This window comes from Brienomyrus brachyistius, chromosome 5, assembly GCF_023856365.1.
Source record: "Brienomyrus brachyistius isolate T26 chromosome 5, BBRACH_0.4, whole genome shotgun sequence".
Classification (NCBI taxonomy): Eukaryota; Metazoa; Chordata; class Actinopteri; order Osteoglossiformes; family Mormyridae; genus Brienomyrus; species Brienomyrus brachyistius.
In genome coordinates, this window is record NC_064537.1 from 38,836,053 (window position 1) to 38,863,700 (window position 27,648).

A 27,648-nucleotide genomic window follows, 5' to 3' on the forward strand; every position below is an offset into this window, starting at 1 on the left:
TTGTTTTCAGATACGTTTTATTCATTTAATAAGCATACCCGTAAAGGGACTGAATGTTAAAAACTTTCAGTAAAAACAATAATTACATCGATAGAGGGATTGTTTACAAAAGCATAAATTAAACAGGCAAATGTAATATATAGACTATTGACAAATGTAATGTGCATTGTACTGACAACTGTAACATGCTTGATAGGAATAATTATGAGAAGTGGAATAGATTATGTCTTACAATATGTTTTTAGTAAGTTAGTTTTTTGCTATTCATCAGTTCATTGCTGCTACCGCATGCTTGATACACTCCCATTGCTGGCTCCTTTACACTCTCCTCCAAGTCTCATGGACATTTCCTCTCCCAACTTACTCAAACCTTCCACTGAACGTGTCGTTTCCACTCAGACTGGTTTACAAACTGGTTCTCACAACAGTCACTCTTGCCCTTATAAATTCAGAGCCCTGGTCGTCCTTCTTGTCATTAACTTCAGAGCTATAACTAATCATATCTTTTCCAAGTGGAGATTCTCTGCTCACCTCTGAATTGCTACTTTTGGTTGCCTCCAAATTTGTCTGTCCCTCAGTAGGTGATGTATTTTCATCAGGCCAATCACAATCGGTGTTTTCTTTTTCTATTTCCTTCTCATCTCTTTGATTGGTCGAATATGCAGACAAATTATTGGGCAGGATTTCTGAGCAACTGGACTGTAGGTAGCTGGATGATGTGAATTCATTATCTGTTAGTATGGTATTATGGCTATGATTAGGCTGTGATTCTGAGGGAGTAGAATTGAAGGATATTTCCTCATAAATGTGCAAATCTTTAACTGATTTGGTCAAAGAAGAGGTCATTTGATCGACAGAGGTATTTTGAGGGTCAGAGTGTGAGTCTCTAGATTCACTGTGTAAAGTTAAAAAAGTGTGGTTTTCTTTGTCCTGATTTGTATCCAAAAGAGGAGCTGGTATGAAGTGGATTGTAGCATAAGTAGGAATTGTTTGGTTGGCCAATAATTTGTTGCAGTTCCCTTCATTTGTAAAGCTGTAACCTTGTTTTTCATTGCTTTGGATGTCTTGCTTTTCCCCATTGGCCAGGCTCTGTGATAGTACAGGTTTTTTATTTGATTGCTCAAAAACGTCATTCTTTTTCTTTTCTGATGTTGTTCCTTCCAGGATCATTGCAGCACTCTCATCAGAATTTTTAATTTCATATATTAAATTGTCCGCTGTTGAACTTTGGGCATGATGTACTAAGCTTTGGTGAGGTGGCACATGATGGGTGGCTGGATCTATTGATCGCTGTTCCATTTTCCCAGTAGAATAAGGGGATACAACAGATATATCAGCTTCTGAGACCTTCTGTTTGGATGAAAACTGCAGAGATTTTTTATTGTTGCTTGTTATCATCGCTGGCTGCCACCTTAAGTGAGAGTATGTGTTGCCTTGATCTGTGCTGTTGTCACCTGAATTAGGTTCTTTAAATTGATTCACTAAAGGTATATATTCTACATTGTGATTGTCTGAAAGAAACCATTCTGTCCTCCTGCTGTTGAACTGACGTTTCCGACTGACAGAGTTGCCTGCTTCCTCGTTAGTCTCATTTTCATTATTATGGGATGGATATAAATTGCCTTCCTTTTGGACTGACTGCTGATCCCTATTTCTTGGACACACTAGGAGTGCGGTGATATTATTGGTTGTATTTAATTGATTCGGAGAGACGTTTCTGGCATGACATGTGACATCCAAACTTTTGCTGTGATCATTGTTGGGTGTCTTCCTTAAGGTGTTCGCAGCATCCTTCAAACTTCCTGTTCCTTTCAAACTATATCTTCCTTTATTAGCAGTAATTGATGGGATTCTGCTAGGTTTGGGCTTAGTTGTACCTCTAAGGCGAAGTTCAGGATTCCTATCACTATAGCAACCACCACCACAGTCCAGGTCTTCAGTAACCAGGCATTCATCAGAAACTTCAGAGCAAGCTGATAATTAAAAGCAGAATGAGCAAGGTTAATTGAAGCCACAGTTACACCAGTGATCAGGTAACCCATCACAAACAATTACATACTACTAATATGTATAATTTTATTATAAGCATTATAATTATAATCCTATTTTAGTCTAAATGGTTTTCTTGAATCGGATGATTTTGGATGTTGGCACTATATCAAGTTGAAGTCACTGCATGAAAATTATTTGCCACTGTATTAAAGTCTCACCTGCCATTCCTTTGCTCTTTTTTGAAGCCTTATTTGCCAGCTTGAGAGACAAGTTGACAATATGTTCTCTGTTGCCCCCTAGCGGTGGAGAGAGGGGGTGCATAATGCTCTCTCTGGCTGCACTGAGTGAGAGAGAGACAGAGAGAGAGAGAGAGAGAGAGAGAGAGAGAGAGAGAGAAGGAGGTTGGACATAGAGATAGCAAGACTGGTTGGTTAACAGGCAGATGAATACTTGAAACTAAATGCTGAATGCTAAGACCTAATTCTCAGCTCCTATGACAAATATACAGCATAATATAGTACATTACAGTATACGATATACAGTGCAGTATACTGCCCTAATCTGGAAAAACTATGCTGACACTGAGAATAAGAAAAAAAGCTTTGAAATTTTTGGAATGTGTATGGCACTGCCCCTAAAATTGAGCTTAGCTGAACAAATAAATAAATAAAAACAGAATCTAAGAGACCAATTTCAGTCATAAATCACTTTTCATAAAATATTCAGTGTTTTGCCTTTGTATGGCAGTGTAATATAGCGTAGTACAGTACAGTATAGTACATTATGTTTTGCTTAACATCCTTCTACACAATGTCCGTCCACACAGAGTTGTAAAATCCTGATCAGCTGTCGTGACACAGCAGATATAGGCAGTCATAGTGCCCCATGTGTGTCTGAGCAAAACGATCGTACTGCCACCTATACAATGGTACACTACATAGATCTATCTAACTTACAGCATTATACATCCATAATAGTTGAAAGCGAAAATAAATGTTTATCTTTACTGTACTTTTTAATCATTATTTTGACGTGTACTGCCCCCCTTACTTTGTGGTGCTAACGCAATGTACATGTATTACTTATCAGTTTTATTACACTACAGTACTATAATAGTTAGTATCTTGGTTATTTGGGCAGCACAGGTACAGTATAGGGCCAGTATACGATATACAATTATGTGCAGTATATATGATATTTCCGTAGCATTCACATGGCCTAACCCAAACGTTTATCGACACATACCTATATTAGTAGAGTGAGCATACTATATTAGCATAGTTAGTCTATAGACAGTATATTAGTATAGTTAGTCTATAGACAGTATAATAGTATAGTTAGCCTATAGACAGTATATTAGTATAGTCTGTCTAAAATGCTTAGCGGACCCATATTTCCAGTGATGTGTCCACATGAAAAGACGTCTGATTAAAAACAGATATGGATGCATGGGGAAACGCACATGCACCTTTTTATTACTCGCTCCCTGATCCTCTCCACACGTTTAAGTTTTGCTTCTCTCTGCTCTGGAGTCAGACGGAGGTCGAGTCCCGGATCAGCAGCTAGCAGGCATGCTCGAATTCCGGGCTTCGGTCAAAGGACGAAGAGAGAGAATTTACTTTGTAGCTTTAAGTTGAGCTACATCACTGTGCTGACTTGCATATGACAAATAAAACTGAAAATGGGTACAGGTTGGAAGACTTTTTTTGCGCAGTCTTTAGGCATTCTGATCTTTTCTGCACTGTTTATTGGTTAAAAGCACTCATTTGCTTATTAATGACAGCTGCTGCTAATTGAGGAGTAACTGACCATTTATAATGATGAAATCCCAGTCAAATCACTCGGCAGACATTGTGGCACAGTTACGCAGCAGCATGTCTCACTCTGCAATTTGAATCCATGGATCTCTATACCTTTTCTCTTCTTCCATTTCCCAGCATCACTCCTGCTAAGCCAGGGTCCCCATCTTCTGGTTTAGCTCCACCATCAGAAGGCGAGATTCCATGTTCTGATGCCGTACAGTCATTTGTCTGGGACCAGAGCACATTTTCAGCTTCTAATTTAGCCACATCTTTTAAATATTCCTCAGCTGCTTCTGTGCTTTGGGTGGATGGGATAGTGCTGTGGTTATGGCTCTGTAATTGTGAGTCCTCTTCTTTTGTAAGCTTCTGCATCTTTTGTGTTGACAGTCCTTTGGCTGTGTGGGACGTATCTGGTCTATCCTGAAAAATTTCTGATGATAAATCAGATGGCAATCTTTCATCAGACTGATCGTCTGCTCTGCCTGGTTTTAGCCGTGGGGAATTTCGGTTCGATGTCTCCTGGAAGAGTGACTTTTGGTTTTGGTCAAGCTCTGAAAAAGGTGTTCCAGCGGCGATTTGCTGTGGGAAAGGATTGACCAACTCAGAAGGAGGGTCTTCAACTGACACACGTCGAGCTATCAGTGCAGATGGCAAGACGGCAGTATAGACTCGTGTCACTCTGATGGGAAGGAGGGGCTAAAGTACCACAGAGAGGTAAATAAACAAGAAGAAAGTTACCTACACAGATAACCAGTCTATCTAGGTACACTAGTACACCACATAATACCTGCAATAGGAGAATATTCACCTTCTATGTCCGAAACCCAGTAGGTTTACATACAGGAGTTTGAGGGCTGACATAAAAGTATATATACACAAAAAAAAATTGTAACAATTCAAACTCTGCATGTGCATTACACTAAAGCCACTTCACCATACCTATAAAACTAAATGATATCACTGTATTGGTAAAAATAGCTCTACATTAGCAATATACACAATATGGTTATAAAGTATTCACCATACTTGATTGTGCGCATATCTTTCATTGTAGCAGAACGTACTGACAAATTTACTGTCCCTCCTTGACACTGGCACAGCCTGAAACCACTTCTGTTTGAGTTAAGTCATGACATAGGGATGCAAATCAAGCTTCATTTTGGCTGGACAGGGTTACTAATACTGTCGAAATACATTTTTGTGGTAAGTCATTCATTTCATCATGAACACTTTACCTTGCAAACAACAAAGTATATTAAGAGAGTAAGATATTGATTTGTTTTCTATTGGATATTGATTTGTGTTTCTATTAAACTGTGGACTGTTGTGTGTTCCTGCTATTCAAGTATCTCAGTTCGCTTAAATACAGTTACCTCTTCCCTGGGTGGAGATGACCTTTGATACTGGATGTGGTTAATGCCTGTTGGCAAACCTCCTTTCTTCTGATTTGATAGCCGTTCTTGGTTTCTCCTTATTCTTTCTCTCTGCTCCTCCTCACTCATCCTTGCTCGCTAAATTAATAAACCAGTTAACTCTTATCAGTTACACATTAACATGAGAGTTAAAGGAGTTCTTATTAGCAGCTGTATTAACGCAAAAAGACGCATTAAAGGGCCTCAGCTTAATGGGGTTACTGCCATCTTGTGCTGAATTTGGGTATTGCAGGGAACCTAATTATACAGAGAGCATTGAGTCAATAGAATTCACACTTGCCTGGCACTGTGTAACATACAGATCTTTCAGTCATATTGATATATTTTATTTCAGTTTTGTCCATAGAGGGGAAATGCTTTTTTTATGACAGTAGATAAACAATATTAAATATTTTACCATAGTGTTTGGGCATTAAAGGTATAATAAAAAGAAGGCCTGAAATGCCTACTGGATAACAAAGAGCAGATGCAGTCACTAAATACATCATATCATGCTTCAGATGCAAAGCACAGGTCTGAAAGGAGATTAAGTAGCTTATAAATCAGTGTTGCGTAATGCTTTTGTAAAGTTTTTCATACAGTATTTCATTTCATTGCTTCTTGGCAAAATTTTTTTTTTGCAAATGCAGTGATGTCTGCTAAAGGGGAAACAGGACTTTCACCTTAGTTGCTGTGTCGGATGTAACCCAGCTGGAGGCAGTAAAACCAGGCAGGGTAGCTGAGAGAGAGAGAGAGAGAGAGAGAGAGAGAGAGAGAGAGAGAGAGAGAGAGAGAGAGAGAGAGAGAGAGAGAGAGAGAGAGAGAGAGAGAGGAGAGAGAGAGAGAGAGAGAGAGAGAGAGAGAGAGAGAGAGAGCAAAGTCAGTGTCACCTGTCTGCCTGTCATTCAAATGCCACAAGTCTTACATTTGATCTCATCTGGGTAAAGTACTCTGTTATGCATACTGAGTACTCTGTTATGCTTACTGAGATTCACAGTGCCTAACAATTTATGTTACACTGCATCAGAGAAATGCGTGGCAGGAACATGGAAAAAACAGCAAATGTTTGTGATTTCTTCTTTACATTATATGGAAATTTTATCAAACAGATATTGATTTCTTTGTTTGACAGTTACATATAGTGGGTTAGGGGGTGGCATGGTGATGCAGTGGTTAGCACTGTTGTCTCACACCTCTGGGACCCGGGTTCGAATCTCCACCTGGGTCACATGTCTGTGGAATTTGCATGTTTTCCCCATGTCGTCGTGGGGTTTCCTCCAGGTTCTCTGGAAACCAATAGGACCCAGTAGGATAAGTGGTTTGGAAAATGGATATAGTGGTTTAAGGTATATAAGCATTTGAAAGTGGACTGCAAAGCATTCTTACTTTTTCATAGTTTCATAACAGAATTTAATTGTCAGTCAATATCTTAAAGGAAGAAACAAATACTTAGAGAGGTATTCCGCTGAAACATGAATATGTAGTAGTGCTTCCCTTTTATCACTGTTAGCTGATTTTCTGTGTTCAAGTTGGCCGAAATATATTTATGGACTGTGAGTTTAAAATAAGGCCACACATTCTCAAGTAGACTAAGAGCAGAACTTTAGGCCACTGATGACATTTACCCTGTTATTTCAGATCCATTACAATGCTACTTTTGACCTGGGATTAGGGTGAGTATCCTGCTGTAAATGTTACATATACAGTACATATACTTCTTTATATTTCTATATATATGGATGGAAGCATGGCTTCTGTTTTCTTTCTATCTTATCTAGCCACATTTCCACGTGTCTCTCTCACATCTGAACTAGGTCAGTGTCATGCTTTTTGGCTAAATCCATGTGAACTTTATGATGATTATGATTATTTTTGAGTAATGTAACACTTCTTGCCATCCTTCTCTACAGGCCAGTCTTACACAGAGCCAGTCACTGCTCTGTCTTCGGCTTTCTTTCACAGGTCTCCACCTTGGCTACTGAATTTTGAGAAATTGCCTTTTCCAGGGTGTGACTGGGTGGTGTGATATAGTTTCTTTCTGATTATTGATTCAATGGGGCTCTCATGTGTATCACTTTGCCTAACTTACACTGACATACTCTTTAATGATGTTCAATTGTAAGTTAATCTTTGTCGCCATTGGACAGGAATTGAATACCTATGCAATCCATGCATCCATTCATTTTCCAAACCGCTTATCCTACTGGGTCGCGGGGGGTCCAGAGCCTATCTCGGAAGCAATGGGCACGAGGCAGGGAACAACCCAGGATGGGGGGCCAGCCCATGGCAGGGCACACTCACACACCATTCACTCACACATGCACATCTATGGGCAATGTTTTAGTCCTATGCAATCCATTAACATTATTATTTGTTTGATTAATAATGGTTCTACCTTTTCAGTTGTTCTTGTTTAGATATGGATGAAGTAAACTATATACAAAATATTAAGTCTTAAAGGAAATGTCATGAATCAAGTCTTAAAGGGGAAAAAACTATGTTCTGGACACTTTGCAAGGAGCTATAAGCTGAATGAGACTGAAAGCGAAGGCAGTGTGAGGTCACCTGGCATCACGTCCGCCTGCTTTTTTTCTCTAGGTAAAACAGTGAGGCTGTTTCCTGTTCGATCTAGCGACCGATGGCAGGAGGACAGATCACTGGAGAACACCTGTGAGAGGCGAAGAGAAAAGAGAACAGGAGGATGAGTGAGCGGCTGCCTAGAACAGTCGGTTTCCCCACCTGGTCCTGGGGGACCGTCAAACAGTCCACATTTTTGCTCCCTCCCAGCTCCCTGCCAGACAGTCCACATTTTTGCTCCCTCCCAGCTCCCTGCCAGACAGTCCACATTTTTGCTCCCTCCCAGCTCCCTGCCAGACAGTCCACATTTTTGCTCCCTCCCAGCTCCCTGCCAGACAGTCCATGTTTTTATTACTGAGAGTTGGGGCAGAGGAAAAACATGGACTGTCTTGGGGTCCCCGAGGACTGATGTAGGAAACACTGGCCTGGAATATCTATTTCATCAATTTGGTAACACAACACAACATAAAGAGCTTTTCCCCCTTTTATCTGTAAATGTCGTTATCGGCCCAAATTGATAAGTCAATCAGACTGACTGTCACTCACCTCTACTTCAGCCTGCCTCTCCAGCCAGCCTGGCCTCAGCCCGCTCTCCTGCACCTCCTGGGGTAAGGGGGGGCGCGGAGGGGGCTCCAACTCCACCTCCTCAGTAAGAAACATTTGATTTAGAAATGAGCCAGTTTACAAAATCATTTACAGGTCTGTTTCTAGGTTTTGAGCAAACATTTATAGACAATTCACTGACTGAAAATCGCATTGAGAATTCCATAGAGACCATTAATTAACTTTTGCATTTAGGTCAATATGTTCATATTTCTCCTCAGTTGTGCTGTGTTTTTATACAATTATACAAAAAAGTGCTCTGTGTAAAAAAGCGTAGTAAAGTTAAATTTATAGAGTCCACTGAAAATAATTTTCATTTGTACTGTACAGTTCAGCCGTACTTAGTATAAGAAGCAAAATTTCGTACTCAAACCAACTAACTGACTCCTGGATGCCCAAAGGTGTTCACTATCCACAGTAGAGAGTGCAGAGGTTCATTCATGACGCTTTTCCACTGGCATGCAGGAACTGAGCCATACCCCAAAGAGACACTAGTTACAGCACTGCTCCAGCTCATTTCGGTTTTCCACTGCAGAAAGGGCAGCTCCCAGCTTTGGAGAGTGATAGTGCCGTAAAACCAAAGAGGCACTTATTTACTGTGTACACAGTGTACGTCATGATTTACTATATGCTAATTTTCAGTACCAAGTCTGTAAGAATCACTGTCTTATGTTAGCATCAAATACTACTGGATCATCAGTGAGTAGAATTACCATTCGCTTGTGTAGTAATTTATTTTTTAACCCACCACCACCCCCCCCCCTCTTCAGTGGACAACTTAAATTAAATTTTACATTAAATTAAAGATACAGTGTAAAGAGTGTGGCCGCTCCGAACTCACTCGCCCTAGTACCGTGATTTAAAAAAAAAAGGGGGGGGGGGAGACACAACAGTCGTAACAATAACAGAAATTAATCACCGTGGGGGGAAAAAATGTAAACAGAAATAATAGTAATAAAGGTGGGACTGAGAAAACAAAGTGTAGAAGAATACAGAGTACAAACAACCATAAGAAACATAACACTCATTACAAGGACATGAAACAACAAAAATTATATCAGCAACAATATCAACAACAATACTACTAATAATAATAATGTTACAAATAGGTATTATATATATGCAGCAGACACACACGCGTGATCCTACACATATACATGTATATTTCAATTCCTATATATAATGATACTGATCGCTCAACCTCTTATGCGCACATTCTTGTATGTGCAAGTGTAGGTGTGAACTGATTTGTCATTGGATGTGCTGTCATTTGATGCCGTCAGGGGACGTGACAGCACCCCCCCCCCACCCCCGGGCCCAAGGCAAAGGTAGGGGGAACCAGGCAACCGAGGCCACCCCGCTGCCCCCAAGGCACAAGGGCCCGCGGCCACGTGTCCCAGAGACAACCACCCACCCAGCCCAAGAGGGAGCCTGCGAGGGACTAAGAGGGAACCAACCCCCATACAAGGAGGCCCACAGAGGGGGGACAGGCGGCGAGCCCCCCACTACCACCCGCAACCCCCCACCGAGGAAAGCGGGTCCAGGGCCAGGACCGTAGTACTTTTTTTTAAGTAGAAGGTTGGAAGTTTTCAAGTTCTGCGTTATCAGGAATGCATGAGTACATCAACTATATTTTAGATTATTGATGAATAATATATGGCATATGGCAGTTTTTCCATCAGATAATCCATGCATATCGACACAGGGCTGGCTTGGATACAGCTTGGAAAATTTCGAATGTAAAATCATCAGTTTCTGGACTTGCAAGTGGTAAAGTGCCATCAGTAGCTAAAGATGAGCTCATTAGCTTTATTCCTGCCATCGGGCACAAACATCACTTAGTCTCAAAGAGCATTTCCATTAAGTGGACACACAAAGGCAGAGAAAGTGATGTGGTGAATTGGCGCAAGAGGGAAACTGAAAACATAGTACCAACACCTGACTGGAGACACATATGGAGGCAAAAAGGAATGAAACCATTAAAAAATCTTCAAGAATGAAGAGTGCTTATAGCTATTTCATGTGAGTACTCAATACATTGTGATTAAAATGCTATAGTGTCAAATGCTACAGAGATATACTCATATTTGGAATATAATATTCCTGATATTGTGTTCACGTGCATATGGAGCAAATTTCCTGTCTGTGTTTGCAAGGTATCTCTTGCAGATTTGATTTCATTCATAAAACTAGTAAAATTCTGCAGTAAGAAGTTAGCAGTTAATTATACCTACTAAATTACATAAAAGCGAGAGCATATTGTGATGCCTGAATTTTCTCACCATTTCCATGTCAAACTAAAAGAGAATTCAGCAAATCTGGTTGTATCCCAATTAAGCCTCCCGGTCCTTCTTTAAACCCGAATGCAAAATGGTGACATTAACACTTTCACATGCTAGATTTAGAAAGTGCAAGTTTCTCTCTAAGCTTTCAAACATGTTTAGGTTTGACAGCTAGGAAAGAAACAGACTTTAGTCTCGCAGTTCAGAGCAAGTTCACCCCAAAATGCATGAAAAGAAACGCTTCGTACCATAGGGATCCCACTCGGTGACCTGCCCACTTGAGGTCTTGGTCCTTCATGATGAAAGGCACTCTTCTGAAGAACTGGCAAAGGCAAAGACAGGCAAATTCAACATTCTGTTTAGCACATTAGTTACTGATATTGTGGAAAGATCACTTACAAATCAATTGTGTAACTAGAAAAGATGGTGTCAATAGTGTATTCCCTGACACTAAGCATAGCAGTCTGTACCTATGTGCTCGTACATGACCTGTACTGAGAAAAAATTGTTAAGTTAGCCTATCATGGATACTCACTACATTACAGTCTCTGCTTGCTTGGCATGCAAAACTATTGAGCTGTTGCTGGAATTTTTTTTTCCAGACTGTGGCAAACCGCAGATGACTGAAACCGCGGTTAGAGAATCTTTTTGAGTTATCACGTTGATGGGATCATGTGTCTACCATTTTCTTTGCTATCACTCTGTGGTGCTGCTTCAGTTTTCTCGCAAAATTGAACCCATTTCACCCAGAATATATGTCTGCAAAGTCTGAGAAAGATCTGCGAAATACGATAGTTATCGCATTAACGAGAGAGTGCCTGTGGCGGCAGTGGTGGACCGGTCCCAAATCATATGTTACCTGTTTGCCTCTGTAATGCCAATATAGCCCGGAAGTGATTCCTGTTGGCCCCAAGGCCACAAAGAATATCCTCCATCATCCACAGCTCTCTCTGGGCTTGGGACTGTTCCTGAAAATGGAATCAATAAAAATGAAAAGGTCTGAAAGCTGTGTGGTGAAACTCTGAAATACATGCATGCTGCTACACAGAGGAATGCATTATAGCAGTGGCAACTGCTCTAAGATTACAAGGGAAGTTCTGCCTCCTCTAAAATGTCACGAAAAATGTCGTTAAATATGTACTGTTGTATCAACATAGCTATTACAAAAACCATTATAGAATATGTTCAACTTCATGGATAATTCTTTCAGAATCAGCAATAATTTCGCGTAGGTCATCTAAAGTGAGTTTTTTTTCTCATAATTACATTTCTGAGGCAGCACTATTCAAAAAACCTCACTGAAGTTCAGCTTCACTGGACTTCAATGGCACTTTTGTTTTTAGTGCAGCAAAGCTAGACTTTTATTGGACAAATGCTTGAAGACGTAATTTTCAGGGAAGATCAGTGTCTCTGGGAGTGAAAGGGGCAGTGGGTTGGCCAGGACGCTGGGCTGCTACATGATGATTGGAGGAACTGTCAAAGCGGCTGCACCTCTTTCTGATTGACAGCGTTTTTAAATTATACTTCGAGCATTTCTTCATTGCATCGAAGCATTTCAAGTGAAATCCGATACAGATTTTCGGCAAGTGAATTCTTTTCATTTTTCGGATTTTGATTTGTACATATCCTACTGTAAATAAAACAATGCCGCATACATTCTTGAGTTTACTCCTTGTTTGGTTAGTAAGGTCGTTCGTTAGTTGGATAGTAAAGCGCGCTATTTTATTTCAAATTAGGTTGCAGGGGCAGGGGACTAACCAGCTTGCCCTGTTTGAAAGCTGTCACTGCATTATAGAGATAGATGTAAACAAAGAACGAAGAAGGTGAAGAGACCTGAGGCCTTCCAAATCGACAGATGTGCTGAAGATGTGAACGTACGACTGACAGCTCACTCTCCATCCTCTCATATTGACTCCACACCTTCTCCATTTCCTGAGGGAGGGGAGCAAAAATGAAGAGGCCAGAAATGTTTACATAGATCAAGGAAGATCAAATTCATCACACTGTTTAAAAGTAACATTTTGAAACAACAAAAAAATTACATTGAGCATATCAGATGCCTGTAAACAAACTGGAAACCTTCTGTGACAATATCAGTCTGTTTAACATAAACAGAGGCATCATTCTTCTAAGTCTTCCTACCCCAGAAATATCACAAAGCCTGGCTCTGACAGTGACCAGCTCCTCCTGGAGAAAACCTTTCTGGGACAGCCCATCTTTTCCCTGAACACTGAGCCCCTGAGCCAGGTGGTCATCCAGCTGCAACCTTGTCATCTCCAAAGCACACTGAACATTGTCCTGAAAAAAGACAGAGAAAGAACTACTGAGCAAATTTGGTCAGATAATAAAGTCAAAGTCATATACAGTGTCCACAGAAAGCCTTGGGACGTAATTCTGTAAAGGTGTTGCATATGTATTGGTTTCATAACAAAAATCCATTGACTGGCAATGTTTAACATATCTGCACATATTTTCCGCACAGACATTTTTTTTATTAAGTGTCCTATTTTTTTTGACTAACTCATTTAATTCTATTCTTCCTATATTGTAATTGTAGTCATTGGCACCCAAAGGGATACTAAACCCAAATGTTTGGTGAGCAGGTTGGCACCTTGCATGGCAGCCTCCGCCACCGGTGTATGAATGCGTGTATGAATGGGTGAATGTGAGGCATAAAATGTAAAGCGCTTTGAGTACTCGTAGGAGTAGAAAAGCGCTATATAAATGCAGTCCATTTACCATTTATGTTATTGCTAAGGTGTTGCTATTTAAAAAGCACCAAATGAGACTGCTTGTTGGTGAACTTTTTAACTCAGAACAGCTTTTTTACAACTATAATTTGGGTTTCAATTTTTACTACTTAAATGCTTTACTTAAAACTACTGGTTGTCTCTACTGTGATACATATTTTTCATAAACGAATGAATAAATTAATGATTTTTGTAAATCATGATGTAATGTACAATATTTTTGCTGAATTAAGCAAGCATCCCAAGACATTTTGTGAGCACTGTACATATGTACATATGTAAAAAAAAAAAAAAAAATCTGTATAAAATTGAAAAATAACAAGTAATAACACTATTCTATTAAAATGGACCCAAACTAAAAAAATAACAAAGAAAAGCATAGTGGAATACGTATGTCAGTTCCTTGGCTATGCCTACGGAGAAACACGCTTTAGTGGTCTTTCTACTTGTTCCATCATTGTTTAACTTACAATCTTGTGTTGTGTCAAATATCTGACTTCATCTGACATTTCAAAAGTAACATTTAATATCTGGGAAATTCAGCTATCTGGCAGTGCCCTTGTTTTGACATTTCCAGGTAAAACGTTTTTTCTGTAGTATAATTCTGTCCTGCTCTCCCACCACCACACCTGATTTCACTCATGTCTTAGATGATGTAGCTCAGTTACGGAGGTGAGGACTGGTTAGGAACTACTGCTATGGATGCACCTTGCTCGTTGAAAACAGGAAATTACACTGATGCCCTGGCACTCGTCACTTCCTCTTCAAGCTTCTCCCTTCTCAGCAAAGGCTGAGAGTAAGTTTCCTGAGCACAAGGACCAGTCGCCACTTGAACACCCTCATCGCTAGACCATTGCCCTCATAAATAAACACTTACTCAGGACAACTTATAAACTCATTTACATGTGGGTACCCCAAAGCTGCTTGTTCCCTATATCCATGACCACTTTTACCTGTACATACAGTATGCATGATCATATGTATATGTGTTTATTTCGTATTGGCGCACCTTTATTTATATTCATTTCCATTGTTACCTTTTTCTATTTATTGGTTCTTTGGTGCGTTTTGTCTTGATTGTATCTTTAATTCAATACTTCATGTCACCACCTGCACCAAAATGAATTCCTTGTACTTTTTGTACTTGGCCAATAAAGGGGCTCTGTTTCTCATTCTAAAGATCGGTGATGACATCCTGACCCCACTCAAAACCAACCTTGTCTGCTTGAAGTTGAACCAGTTCTTTGGAAAGTGCCTGAAGCAGCTTATCACAGCCACAGATTCTTGTCAAAATTGCCTAAAACAAAGAAGAATGGTCATTGTACCAAAGAAATACCCAAAAACATCATTGTGCTAGTTTTAATTGAAATCACTGCCAAGTGTTAGCTGATAAAATGAGTGGAAATGTAACTTACATCAACATCCAATTCTACGGGTCTAAATGGATCTCTGTCCTGGTAGACGTCTGAGGGCGAAGGCTAAAAATGTAATTTCATTGGTCAGAAATGTGGCTTTTATGTACAATACCACTATAATATTGGTATTTGTTTTATATGATCTCAAAAATCAGTGTTTCTTGATTTGGTCCTTGGGAACCTCCAGACAATCTATGCTTTTGCCTCAAAGGGAGCAGAAATGTGAACTATCTGAAAGGGAACTGGGAGAGAGCAAAAAGGTGGACTGTCTGGGGGTCTCTGAGGAATGGGTTGAGAAACATTGGTATGAATATGACTAGTGGTCTATGTGAGGGTGAATGCCTTTCTTTCTATAAAAAGTAGCAACATTACATGGAATGTAACGCCAAACAAAGCATCAAATGTTTAGTCTGATGGAGTTCATATGTGTTTTTGCTTGATTATGTAATGATTTGGCCCATTCTAACGAACAGTAAAGTAAACAGCCCTGCACACAGAAAGTATACCATGCAGATTCCACATGTCATTTAGATGTGTGTAATTTCCGCATGGTGCATCATCTCAACATTTAATATTATCAGCGCAAATAGAATAAGCCGACTCATTTCAATATAGGAACACCGGCATAAAAGACAGAAAACTAACTGTACACAAAGAGATTCACACACAGCATGTACCCCCACAGAGAAACAGAAACTGCCATTGTGACATGGAATGTGAATCGAAGACCACCCACTAGGTGAAACACCAACTGTAAACCACCCCGTACTGGACAGACAAAGAAGCCAATCAGATCACAGAGACTGGATCAACCAATAGGATATATTAAAAAAACTGTACCATAGCATGCTGTAGCAGACACGCAGACATAGGACTGCGGAGGTGGTGGTGGTGATGGTGATGGTGAGGTGGGGGAGCGGCTGGGGCAATTCTTGGTGGAGGCAAAGGAGGCAACGAGCCAGCCTGCCCCCCATGAGAGCAGGCCTATGGAGTAAAGAATGGGGTAAATATACAGGAATACAGTGGGACGTTGATGACAGAACCTTGACAGAGCATAAGGAAGAAGCATTAACCATTATGTATGATTGTATTTTAAACAGAACTTTTTAAAAACATTTAGTTGAAAAACTTACATAGAGCTTATGAATCTCATTAAAAAAAAAAACTGCCAGATGATTTCCAGACCAAGTCTCAAACTGTACACTTGAACAGTAATTTGTTCGTACTGAAAAATTCATAAACATGTCACGCATATGAAATACTTGTGTTCCACGGAAAATTCGCAGTCAAGGATGCTCTGATGACACAATTCATTAAAAAATCCCAGCATGCATCACTAACTGGAACAGGTATTAATGTGGCCATCATGTAAAAATGTTTGAGCAATGGTTGTTGAAGTGACTGATAGGAGGTGAATTATAAATGTAAATAAAATACAAGTGATTTTTTTTTTTTTGTCAGCGAACCTGTTTTGTGCATATTCAGTTAATGAAATGTTAGTGTTCCCTAGCCAATTTTAATTCCTAGCTACACAGTCACATCTGTGGTGCAGTATATCAGAAATGCATTGAAAGTAAAATGCATAATGCATGGTTAATGCATGGAAACTAGGTTGATAATGTATTAGTGAGTGGTATTGGTATGTAATATACTATATGGATTTTTCTCCTCTGCCTCATGTGCTGCACTTGTCTCGTTTCCAGTCTTTGCACTTTATGTATATATGCTGCACCACGGTCTTGGGGAATGTTTATAGTCAGCCCTGCTACAACACGACTAATACGTTCCTAAAAAACCTCGCGTTCACTAAAATTGCATACACATTTCCAATGGGAAAAATAGGGTTGGGGAATGCAACTCCAAAACTTAACTGAAAAGTGAATTAAAAAGTAAAGTGAATTAAAAAACGTTTCGGTTTGTTTTTATATGATAATTTGCCCAATATTTTCAGATTTTTAGATTCTAAGACTCTAAGCTGTGCAATGCGTGGATGTACAAATGGTGTGATTCTTTCACATTTGAAAACCGGTTCAACTGATTCACTGAAAAGAACCGGTTCACAAAAAATGATTCGTTCATGAATCATCACTGTCGTTCACTTGGACAGCTGTTTTAGCATGCAAGTAGCGTTTCTCCCTAAGACCATATTGCATTGTAGTTCGCAAAGTGCTTTTCTCTCAGACTGAAAATCACTCAAATATAATTGTCATTCCACGTTGTATTGCACTTGGGTGCTAATATATCAGACGCTTTACAACAGATTTGCGGTGCCATGCGATGTAGTAGGAATGACTGTATTTTGTTCCACTGTATGTTGTGAAGTATATTTCGATGGCATGACAATAAAGACCCAAATGACTTGACTATTTGAGACATGGTTCATGGTTTCTTAGGAAATGATAAAAAGCAAACATGCATTGATTGGTATTATCATAGCACAGTTGTATTGGTATCCATTTTCTGATAAAACTGGCAATCAGTATACTCAGAGCCCTTTTGTGTCAGTTTTTCATGTCAGGATGCAGCAAATATGGTGGACGCATGAAGGAGAGCCAGTGGATGGATTTCCAGCCCTACCTTCCCCGGTCCTCTTCGTATGATGGGGACATGAGGCTGAGGCGAGAAGTGTGAGGGGTGCTGAAAGGAAAACGAACACAGGGTGAGCTAATTATGTACAAAAGTGATGCTTTCCCACAATTCCCTTTGGCTTTCCCAGTCTGATGTGACCTTTGGCCTCGTCTCCCCATGTCTGACCCCTGAAGGTTGGGCTCCTGCTCTCGTTCCAAACCACGTTGTACACTGATTAGTCACATTCTCACATCCTTTCTGGTAAATCAAAATAAGAGTTTTTGCCAGTGTATAATCTTTCAGTGGACAGCAATGTAAGGTATAACAGAAAAAGCTGTAACAAAAACCATAAAAACAAGGCAAGAAAATAAAATAAGGCTTTTTTTTTTCGTTTAAACAGAATATTTCTGTAGATGCAGAAAATATGATGTGTGATACAAACTTGCATTTACCTGGCCGTTATACTAATTCATAATCTGGAAACATTCATTTTAGCCATGCGGAGCCAAGAAAAGTTTTCTCCAAAATATATATTTTTAGGAGAGATGAAAGCAGTATAGGGTTGTTAGAAAGGGTGATATGAAATATATAAATGTGATATTTAACAATGCAAACACAACCAGGGTTGTTGTTTGTATTCTGAGAGCAGGGTTTCAGCCATGAGCAGTTTTACCCCCATCCTTGGTCTTTTGCTTACCTTAAGCCGTCTTTTTTCTGGGGTAGGAGTGGTTGAGCTCAGACTGGTCTCCCGTTGAGGAGATGGAGGAGAATAGCCCATATTTTGAGGTGGCAATAGGTGGTCGTCATTGGGCCGAATGTCGACTCTGCCCACTGGAGTGTGTGGCCGCGTTCCGAGTTGACACTTTGGCGTCAAAGGCCTGGATCCACTCGATTTCAGAATGGGAGGTGGGGTTTGGATCCTGAAAATAAAAGGGTGGCTGTCTTGCTCATTTCCTTCCAGGCTCAAAGACTGGCCACGTCTTCTTGGTCCACTATAACTTGTAGGTGTTGAAGTTCTTGGTAATGGACTGACATAGAAAGAGAAGGAAAGAATTTCCATAACCCACTCAAAACCAAATCCTGTTAATATTCACCTAGCATAATGTACTGTTTTCATTCATATAATTTATAAATGACTCATTAAATATTCATTTCATTCACATTACAAAACTACAGTATAAAGAGGATATTTTTTATTTTGTGGCAAGACAGTTATTGATAGTTTTCCTATCTGCGGCATAGTTTCCAGTGTAAAATTAACATCAGTTCACACTGGTCTGCAGTCCCAATTGGGCGGATTTTTGGTGACCTTCTTAGATCCATGAATGATGTGTTTCACAAAAAAATATTCAATAAGCGCATAACTTTATGCCTGCAATTGTTATATAAATAGGACTTTCCATTGTTCTCTCCTTCTCTCTCATTTGATCCAAGCACATTTCCCACAAAGAGGAGCTGGTCTTCCTGTTGCAGGTTGTGCTGCCCTTACCTGAAGGCCTGTTTCCCCTCATAGTCTGTGTGTGTCGTTCCGGCTGTTGCATTCTGTAAGTTGCAGGATTCACTTTGCGGCCCGTTGCTGTACATCGTGGGCTGGGTGGGACCGTTTTTCGGAGAAGACATGTGAAAGAATGTGAGTGATTCACTGCTGCCCCCCAGCTGTGTGAAATCCTGGAAACTGGAGCAGCGCCTGAGGGAGCGAATAATCGATCATTCAGGAACGAGCAGCAAAGTTTGACTGAAGAACACGGCGATAGTTCATGAGTGAAGATCACTGAATACTGCTGCTGCAAGATATATAAATATGAAAATCAACATTTGAGTAACTAGTTATTTTGAAAATCCATGTGTAGTTCATATTATGTCCACAGTGTGCCAGTACAACTCTTCTCGCTATGCCTCTGTGCCTGTGATAGGGAGGTTGCCAGTTCGAGTCCCGGCCTTGGCAGATTAGGCACACGTCCTTGAACCAGGCCCTGAACCCAAAAACAGGGGCACTGCATGCTGACTGACCCTGTGCAGTGACCCTAAGCTTGCTCTCACCTGCATATGTGTTTGTGTGTTTCAAGGAAAGCAAGATACAGTGAAGATAGAATTTTCTAATGGGTATTATTGAAGTATCACTATTCACTATAACATACAAATAAGTAAACAGAAAAGATTGCAAGTGCGAGTCAAGGCAGTACTGGCACTACTGAAGTGCACCGTAGTGTGGAAGAATTTTCAAAATATCGGTAGCAGTAATGTTGTGCACATCTGGAATATTTGAATAATCGAGAAAAAAACATCATGCCGAATATTTGCAAGTGATAAAAATTGATAGTTGCAGGTGCATCCTGATTTTCCTGAGTTCAGTGCATCCCTGCATCAACAAGGGAGAGGCTTTTTCTGTTACATTTCTTTAACCAATCACAGTCTTAATTGTATGACATCACCACATTAAGTAAGACCAATATTTTCTGTTAAGCAACAAGGTATACGGATTTCTAAAGTAACCATTTTATTGTGCAAGCCATTTGTTAACGGACACGTCACAGATACAAAACATAGGAATATGCTTACCTGCAAAAGTGGTATGGAGTAATGTATGGGCACAACTTTATTTCATGATGACAATACAAAACAGCAACGAGTTGGGGGTTAAGGATCTTGCTCAAGGTTAAGGACCTTGTTCAAGAGCTCCAAATATGGTACAGAGTGTTATCCCACTGAGCCACACATCGCACCAAGCCTGTTAGCTTGCTTGAAAATGAGAAAAAAGGACCAATGTGGTGATGTCATACAAAGAAGATTGTGATTGGTTGAAGAACTGAATCACAAGCCCCTCCCTTATTGACCCAGGGAGACGTTGCACTCAGGAACATCACGATGTCCAGAGTTGCAGCCCTACCGAGCGGTACCTGTTCAGGGAGCCCTCTGTATCCATGCAGGCTGATTGACTGAGGGCCCTGACCCAGCCCAGCATGTCCTCCTGAGTGTCTGCGCAAAAGAAGTAGGAACGCATGCCCTGGTGCACTGCCTGCCAGGGAGAGACATCAATTACACATCATTCTACCCACACCGACAAGCCAAAACGTTACCACCATCCCCACATGAAGGGGATAATGATGACTATCGAGTGAAAGCAGTGGATGTAAGGTCTGGGAAATATTAGATGGTAGCATTTGCAGCTGCAGGCTAGTCAGAGGGCCCACGCTGATCCCTGTCCACTGCCGAAAACACGTACAATGGGCACTTGAGTGTCAGAAATGGACCTTGGAGCAATGGATGGAGGTCTCCTGGACAGAAGAATCCCATTTTCTGTTGCATCATGTGAACAGTCAGGTATGTGTCAGGAATCTAATCTGGAGTCCAATCCATGGCTATGAAGTCCAATCCATGGCTATGAAGTCCAGTCCATGGCTATGAAGTCCAATCCATTGCTATGAAGTCCAGTCTACGGCTATGAAGTCCAGTCCACGGCTATGAAGTCCAGTCCACGGCTATGAAGTCCAATCCATTGCTATGAAGTCCAGTCCATGGCTATGAAGTCCAGTCCATGGCTATGAAGTCCAGTCCACGGCTATGAAGTCCAATCCACGGCTATGTAGCCCCATATGCAGCAGGGCTCAATGCACTGTGTTGTGACATATTATTCCTATCCACGTTACTTATGATATCTACCTTTTATGTCACCATAGTCCTTCTGTTGGTTTATACTAAACAGAATAATTTTGTTCACAACTTGCATCGATGACTGCTGCCCACCCAACACTCAGTTGGTGGATCATGGATTTTCCCTCTTCAGACTGGTCTCAGAAGGTACTCCCCACAAATGACTATGAAAACCCAATAATTTAAATTCAAAAGCCTCTTTTCTGTCCATTTCTTCTACAGTACATTCAACATGTCAACTATCAGTACAGAGTGTTAGCTTAGTGTCTAAAATATCCCAGACCTGGACATGCATGTTTATGCTAGATATAATGTTATATAATATAATAATTTTTACAAGATAATCAACATTATACATTTCAGATGGGTGTGGTCATAATATTTGGGCTCGTTGGTGCATATCTATAGTATATATTAATTTCATAATCATTTAAAAAGATATAACCCTGAGCAATGAAGTCTAGGGGAAGTTCTAGTGAGAGCAAGCTGATCAAAATATTCAATAGCAGAGGAAAGCATTGAATTTCTTATAATAAGTCCAGAACCTTCTTAAGTATTATTTGCATAATGTGAAAGTCCACTTTTGGTCTATTTTGGATATTAACTTTGATTGTTACTCTTAGTGCAGAGATTCCACTTAAGCAAAGAAGGAATCAAAATGAAATTTTACATATTTGAATAAAGTAATTCTGTACCTACATCGTCTCCAGCTCTTTTGGTTTTGTATGCCTTTGGTTAAATAGCATCATATCACATTATGTTTTTATGGCACCTGTACCTATTGACAGTATCTTGCTATTTATTTATTCTGAGACAATACTTATAAAATATATTAACTCATATATATGATAAATATAAAATATCAAATATAAAATACATACACTCCCCGGCACCAAGAAGGGGGGAAGCTGGGATGATTCCAATGGCTTCTGAGTTATGGGGGCCCCATAAAATTTGGAACATAATTGGATTGATCTGTTTTTGGGGGTTCAGTATGATATGCTCAAAATCTCCAATGTAAACACCGGATTCCTAGAAATTACTACACTTTCAGTGGAGCTGTAATTATGGCTCTATTCCACTGCCATAAATGAAGTGACCTATGCCTGAGGTGTAGGCTGGAATGTGATGTGGAATACTAGTAATGAATAATATATAAAACATACGCTTTTTCCTTCTGATAATGCATGCACAGAACTCTGGGATCCAACCAATCAGACGGTGGTGACACAATCAGCACGATTTGGTAACGCTTTTGGCCCTGATAGTAAGCAGGGCTGCGTCAGCATAGGTAAGGCTCAGCTATCCCTCGGGTACTTTACAACGGAAAACCGCCAGTTTAAAGTACAGCTCCGGTATGGCTTGGTTTTTGGTGGCATTGGAAAAATTCCCTATAATTGTAAATCGGACGCTTCATGAAGATATCACACTAGCTTCTGAAATCCAAAGACAGCTTCCTACAGTATGTGACTTATGATAATTTGTTAGACTTACTTTAAATGCATACTTCCTGTTCTTACATTCTCTGGGAGTACAGAAGAGAATCCTGTAGCTGGGCAGTGGGATGCTGCCCAAGACTGCCTCTTCTCTGCTGTCTGAAGCAGATAGAGAGAAAAACAAGGAGTAAGAACTAGTTTATCCAGAACAAATATCCTTTGTGAAACCAGCTGGTACATGTTCCATGCAAACTTTCATTTATGCAAGTGATTGAATGTCCTCAGGGCTGCCTTCTTCACTTTTCACTGCAGTGACACAAATACATTTAATTGTCCACTTACCTTTGTAATAAAATAAACAGAAGTCTGACAAAACAAACCATCTTCTTTTCCAAAGCTTCAGTCCTGAACTGTCCTAAATAGAGTAAAACAGTTGATGCTGGATAAGTGTGCAGTCATTGCACCTGTCATCTGCTCCCCTGTAACGTTACTGCTCTTGGTCTTATAGAGCATAAGCGGTTTTGAATGGTTCACTCTGGATGGTACCTGCTTGTACAGCCATCCCCGGATCACGACCGGGCAGTTCGGATCTCTCTTCAGAGCTCTGGCTCTTTTTCCAAAATTATGCACCTTGGATTCCTTACCCTGAAGGAATTATGAAGAATGTCATTGTGATGGTGACATCTGACATAACCGAACAGTGGGTTTGAGAGAAGAAGCTGGACACACACACCTGGTACCGCACAGGAAAGGCGGAGATGGTGGCCAGGCTGGAAGCTTGGCTCACTCTGTCCTGCTCTGTCATCCTGAATAAGGCAATGGTGAAAGACAGTGAATTTCTAATGCATACTGAGGGAAACAAGTTGACTCCTGTGAACCAGAACAAAAGCAACACTAAAGCCTGTCCTTTATGAAAGAAAAGTCATAAAACGGAAACCAATGCAGCGAGTTAAACTTGTTTACATGAATCAATCCCCGGTGTTTGAATGACTTCTTTTTCCTTTATTTGTTTCAACTAAAGATCAAATTAAGTTAAAGGAAGCACCTAGCACTGTTCTGCTCGCAAACAGTTGTACAAAAATTGAACAACCCTTAAAACCAAATTAAAACAGAAGATCCACTGAAACGTGAAATCATCTGGCTGACCTTTAGTACCAGTGTCTACACTGAAAAAAATTAAATGAAAATATAATGCAGATGAAACAAAAACGTGAGAAAAAGCTTAATAAGGCTGCAGCATCACAAAAAGATTAGTTGCATTCTCTATTAGATTGAAAAAATGCATGTGGACTTCACCATCATGCATCCTTACTCATTTGGTCACTACTATAAAAATTAACTGTAATACCAAAATTATATATAACACAGCATAAAATACATACTTCACTTCTAGATGTCATATGTAAAACAAAGCATCGGCATTTATTTATATCGGATATTTACATATCACATATAACACATAAGGAAATTAACCCAACTCATATGACTATGCATTTCCTTCTTCCATGTGGCTGTTTTCATGTTGCAAACATCCTACACATGACTAAGAATGTATAGAACAAAAATATTTCTATGTGTAGAAAATTATTTTAAGGAAAGATCTGATAAAAGTCACTAGGTTAAATATGAAACCATGGTCCCAAGTAACTTTATTGCAGTATACATACATTTAACAAATAATATTACGGAGTAATATTTTAGAGAATTTAGAGAAGCCTTCTGCAGTGGGTTTTGTTCTGTGGGAACCTGAGTTTATATCACATGAAATTCCCTCACGGCAATGATGGAACTACCACAGAGCCCGTACTTTTTCATGAGATTGTCAGTGTCACAGTTTAATTTCTTCTGAGTACTCCTATACGCGTATTGATTTGGCAAAGATGTCTGCTGAGCCTGACCAGCAGTGTGACACACAAGTCAGGCACATTTTGTTTCATGACGACATGTGTTGCCATACCCAGGGATCGTCAATCTGGCCGTACACAGCCAAACATGTCTGTGGCAAATTATTTTGACTTAGGAAAAAAACCTCAGTGTAGGCAACGTTTTTAAATACCAAGATAAGGGTAAAAATTGCCTTTTGAACAAAATGTTCATCAGAATTGTCTTGATGTTGGACCCTAATCACATCATTTTCTGATATCACTGTGTTAAAGAAACTTTACAATAACAAAGATACTAGTTACTACATTGAAAGGATGCTGAAGCATTTCAATAAGCTCTTCAACGTAAGTTATATATATGAACTTCACCATAACGCATAATTTCAAAATCCCAATCAAGCTTCAGACTAGGAATTTAATGTTTTAAAAATACATGTAAAATCCAAGCAGGGGTGGCAGGAGTGGATTGCCACCCCCAACAGAGCCCTTGCCACCCCCAGTGCCACCCCGCTGGAAATGGTAAACATTAAAATACACCAATGAGGATTTGAGCGGAAATCTCAAAGTGCCCCTGAACGCATCCCGATGCAGCAGTACCCTGGGCCTGCTGCTTATGACACGTCATTGGCTAAAAGCTCTGGCAGTGGCACGCGTTCCTACAGGATCCAAAACACAAGCAGGTATTTATAACATATTACACTGTATTACCTTCCTAATGAGAGGTGGTCACACACTTGCAGTACATAAAAAATAGCAGCATGAAAGCGTTGCGCATTGTCTGCTCCACGACCCGTTTAAATTAGCCACGAGCATTTTGCTACTTCACACCATAATTGGAGAATTATGCTCTCCTGAGTGTCTCCGTTCTTTGCAAAATGTCCTTATTTGACTAAGTGATTCTCAAACTTTTGCAAATACCACCGGGGGAATGCAGGTCAGTTTTGGTGGTATTCATAAACCTTGTTGTTTACAATTTAGACACAGTTTTATTTGTTTTTAGTCCTATCTGTGTTCTGAGCTATAAATTTACATGTGCACTGCACTTGTTTCGTCATTGGTGCCATTTTACTTCTTGTTTGGTCATGGTTTAGTCTAGGTTTAGTCTGGGGTTAATCCAGTTTGAGTTCATATTTGGTCCTGGATTAGATTAGGCTTGGTCTTTATGATTGCTGTTTATGATTTTGTAAATGGTTGTTATGTTTATTCAACAAACATTTACAAACTCATTGTTTATTATGAGTGTGTATAAGAAAAACGTTTTTTTCCTTCATTTATCATATTTATATGGACCCCTCCGAGAAAGCCTTGCTCACCCTTTGGCCACCCCTTAAATACTGAATCCAAGGAGGCGAAAACTGGTAAATATTCTCCAGGATGCAGATGAGGCAATCACAGTTGACTTGGAGGTCGCCTCCCACGCATATGCTAAGTCCAACCGTGGGAGGTGGAGTCACTGTCAATCCATGCCAGGATGGACAGGTGACAGCTGCAGGACTTTGGAGCAGGGAGAGTCAGGGAAAATCAATCTTACGGAATGTGGACCTGGAATGTCTGATATTTTAGGGACTGGCTGAAAGCTGGGGGCACATTACAAGGGTTACGCGAGCTAGAACACAACTAGCGGAGAGGATAGAAAGTGAAAACGTTAGAGAAAACATTGGCGCCGTGCAGGCGTTTCAGCATTTGACAAAGGTACTACTGAAGTGAATAAACAGCAGGGATGCACAAATGGTCAAAGGGAGAACAATGAAGGTATAGAGAAAACCGCGAATGTGGTTTGGGGAGGTCAGGGGACGTGGGCGGGGAGACGGGAGGACAGAGCTGCTCAAATATTCCGAAAATCTGCCTCATTTGTAAAGAGGTCAGAGGCTGGCGATGAAAAAATTTAAAATTATAAAGGGCCAGGGAACCAAAAGGCTGCTGATTTGTCCAGCACACAAATGCTTCATTGTTGCATGCAAAGAGACCTTCATCATGGAAAGTAAGCATTAAGCATGTATTAATAACCAATGGACAAAAAGACTAAGCAACAACAAAATGAGTGATACAGAGTGTATGACAATCCCTAGGAGCAAGACTTATACGCTCAGACTGGGTAAACTGATACTGGCCTTATAGTGATTGACAACATTACATGATAGGAGAATCTGGCCTAAAAAACTATTTCAATATTTGTATGCAAAACAATCGCATATATCACTAGTGCACAAGACGGTCCAAAAGACTGCTGTTTCAAGACATGTCCAATAATATTAAATTTTATACAAATACATTAACCATCGTTCAAAATTAATCCACCGAATAGTTACATTTTAAGTCTCAATACACAGGTCTGCTTTCATCATTCTTTGATTGGTGTTGCTGGGAAATGTGTCAAGATCAACAAAAGAGTTCATGCAGAAATAGAGGCTAGGTGATGCTAGACAACCCAATTCAAAGATTTCACGAAATCAACAGGCATTAAAAATAAATGACCACAATATCTACACATATGCATCCGTTTTTCACATGAAGATAACACATCAGCGTACCTGACCAAAACTTTCCACTCTTTGGGCGAACCTCTCATCTCTCCATCCTCATGCTCCATCCGACAGCTAACCTCTCCTTCGATATCGTTATGCACCTGCCACGCTGCCTTCTAGTGCACCAGCGATCTCACTTTCACGGTTTGGCTCTGTGCTGTCTGTCCGTGGAGAATGAAGTCTCCCAGCCTACCTACACACTTCGCCGCGTGTCAATATCTCTTTCTTTGAGCTCACAGTACACTCTCTGTATTCTTTTCCTCCCTCTACTTGGCTCCCTCTCTCTTTTGCTGAGTGCGGAATTGTACGACTTGAGCATTTGAACACAGCTGTCCTCTCTCTCTTGCAGACACTTGATAAAGTCCAGACCTACCAGCTCATATTTGGTGGTCTGCCTAGAAAGTGATAAAACAAAACTACTTTATCAATTAGACTGACTTCTCACATAATGTATTAAGTTGTCCTGTAGCTGATTTTCTTTCTAGCCACCTGTCTGAAACACGTCACACCTCCTGTCCATCTTTATCCCTGTTTTTTCCCAGACTGTGTCTTTTCCCATTTATGTTTGGACCTTAATTTCTCTTAATCTTTTTCTTCTTTTATTCTTTATACAAAAAGCAAAGAGTTATGGAGGATTACAGCAGGAGGAGCTTTGTATCAGGAGAAGGGGCGTGGGAATCCAGTTTTCACATATTTCTCTCTCTTTTCTGGGAAAACAAGAGTGGGAGCATAAAATACACTATGGCTGTCTG

General features: G+C 40.2%; 1 protein-coding gene across 6 annotated transcripts; it reads right to left on the reverse strand.

Annotated features, from left to right (window-relative positions):
• LOC125742063 (pleckstrin homology domain-containing family A member 7-like) lies at nucleotides 1-27,587 on the reverse strand. 6 transcript variants are annotated; one of them, XM_049013685.1, is made up of 25 exons: nucleotides 26,903-27,587; nucleotides 23,222-23,294; nucleotides 23,035-23,133; nucleotides 22,831-22,903; nucleotides 22,547-22,647; nucleotides 20,299-20,417; nucleotides 18,891-19,088; nucleotides 18,099-18,429; nucleotides 17,411-17,470; nucleotides 15,674-15,817; nucleotides 14,834-14,896; nucleotides 14,635-14,715; nucleotides 12,811-12,966; nucleotides 12,502-12,600; nucleotides 11,528-11,636; nucleotides 10,917-10,990; nucleotides 8,330-8,425; nucleotides 7,772-7,874; nucleotides 6,400-6,492; nucleotides 5,890-5,945; nucleotides 5,168-5,305; nucleotides 3,906-4,490; nucleotides 3,461-3,579; nucleotides 2,211-2,332; nucleotides 1-1,973 (listed from the first exon to the last, which is right to left on the reverse strand). In XM_049013685.1, the coding sequence occupies exons 1-25, from the start codon at nucleotides 26,959-26,961 to the stop codon at nucleotides 406-408; spliced, it is 4,719 nt and encodes a 1,572-aa protein (XP_048869642.1). In that variant the 5' UTR covers nucleotides 26,962-27,587; the 3' UTR covers nucleotides 1-405. The 6 variants fall into 6 exon arrangements, with proteins under 6 accessions (XP_048869642.1, XP_048869644.1, XP_048869641.1 ...); XM_049013687.1 differs by having other exon boundaries at nucleotides 3,906-4,373; nucleotides 8,330-8,428; XM_049013684.1 differs by having other exon boundaries at nucleotides 8,330-8,428.
• Nucleotides 27,588-27,648: the final 61 nt, after the last annotated feature.

Excerpts from the sequence above, each read along its gene's own strand:
- LOC125742063 (XM_049013684.1), bottom strand. The coding sequence starts at position 26,961 with ATGGAGCATGAGGATGGAGAGATGAGAGGTTCGCCCAAAGAGTGGAAA. Across the intron at positions 12,967-14,634 it reads TTCAACTTCAAGCAGACAAG|GACAATGTTCAGTGTGCTTT; the intron begins GTTGGTTTTGAG and ends GTCTTTTTTCAG. Across the intron at positions 8,429-10,916 it reads CACCGAGTGGGATCCCTATG|GAGGTGGAGTTGGAGCCCCC; the intron begins GTACGAAGCGTT and ends TTTCTTACTGAG.